The sequence below is a fragment of the Colobus angolensis genome, unplaced genomic scaffold (assembly GCF_000951035.1).
Source record: "Colobus angolensis palliatus isolate OR3802 unplaced genomic scaffold, Cang.pa_1.0 Scaffold63, whole genome shotgun sequence".
NCBI classification, from domain to species: Eukaryota; Metazoa; Chordata; class Mammalia; order Primates; family Cercopithecidae; genus Colobus; species Colobus angolensis.
Window position 1 is genome coordinate 1,601,054 of NW_012119932.1, and position 1,517 is coordinate 1,602,570.

General features: G+C 39.4%; 1 protein-coding gene across 2 annotated transcripts in view; it reads left to right on the top strand.

Moving 5' to 3' along the window:
* Nucleotides 1-1,517, top strand: part of ENKUR (enkurin, TRPC channel interacting protein) — an 84,190-nt gene that overhangs the window by 65,804 nt on the left and 16,869 nt on the right. Inside the window, exon 2 of one of the 2 annotated variants that reach the window (XM_011963822.1) lies at nt 382-527. The exons of the other annotated variant lie outside the window; for it this stretch is intronic. Coding sequence (XP_011819212.1) covers nt 382-527 — 146 coding nt within the window. The remainder of the gene's footprint in view (nt 1-381; nt 528-1,517) is intronic. 2 annotated transcript variants of the gene reach the window in all.

Below are 1,517 nucleotides of genomic sequence, written 5' to 3' on the forward strand. Positions count from 1 at the left end.
GCCATTCTCCTGCCTCAGCCTCCCAAGTAGCTGGGACTACAGGCGCCCGCCACTTTTTTGTATTTTTTAGTAGAGACAGGGTTTCACCATGTTAGCCAGGATGGTCTCGATCTCCTGATCTCGTGATCCGCCCATCTTGGCCTCCCAAAGTGCTGGGATTACAGGCTTGAGCCACCGCGCCCGGCCGTTAGCACCTCTTTCTTAAAGCAGAGCTTCCATCTAGTTTTTCTAAGCCTGATGGACAGGGCTCAGGTAAGTGTGTTTTATGATTATACTTCTCCATATGAATATAGACTTAAATAAATTAAAAATGTAAAATTTAGACTTTAAGTAATTTTTACTAGAAATATAAATGCTACAACTTTTTAAATTTAATTTTAGGTACATATCCATTTTTAAGGCAACTGTAAAAGATGACATGCAAAAAGCTAAAACTGCAATGAAAACTATGGGACCAGCAAAAGTTGAAGTACCTTCTCCAAAGGATTTCCTAAAGAAACATTCAAAGGAAAAAACTCTACCACCCAGTAGGTTTTATCATGCTTTCTTTTTAACATTAAAAGCTTTAGCAAGTGATTTAACTATTATTGTATTGTTGATGAATATTAAACATGTACAGGTGATAGCAGCTTTACCTCATATTAAACAGAATTTGACTAGGAGAAAGTGGAAGTAGAGAATGGAGTAGAAAAAGAGAATGGAGAATGATAAGTTGCCCCCAAAATAGACTTTTGATTGGGTTTGGACTATCCAATGAAGCCCACATGCCCCACCATCTTAGTCCCTAGCTGTGGGGCTTCAATTATAAACAACAATTATAGGAAGATTCAAGACCCCAGAGACAGTATCTGACTAATGGGCAAGATTGCCCAGCATCTAAACTCTGTCTGGCCTTTTCTCCAACAGATGAAAATTACAACCATTACTACCAGTTGTTGAAGCAACTACTAGACTCACTTTTGAGTATAGGCTTTTACTCTCCCAGACCTCTAAGACCAACTGGACTGTAATGAGTTAGATGTAATGGAGGAGATTTCATGAATAAGTGGTAGAACCAGCTTAGGGCCCCATGCCTATTTTAATGCTATACTCTTGCTGTACTAAAATTTTTAAATTTTGATCAGGTAGTCTTGTGTTTTTATTTTTTACTGGGCCTCAAAAATTATAGAGTTGATCCCAGTTATGGAGTCTATTGAATGATTTCAGGAAAGAAAGCTATCAGGGAAAGGGAGAGTAGACGAAAATTGATCTGTGACAGGTTTTCATGGAAGCAATTTCTTCACAACCCAGGTATGTCTTCCCAGATGTCTTAGGGCAATAAAGAAAAGAGAGCACCTGAGCAATAAAGCAAGACCTCGTCTGTGCAAAAAAATTTTTAAAAATCATTAACTAGGTGTGGTGGCATGCACCTGTAGTCTTTGCTACTCTGGAGGCTGATGTGGAAGGATCGCTTGAGCCCAAGAGTTCGAAGCTGCAGTGAGCTATGATCAAGCCACTGTCTTCCAGCCTGGACAACA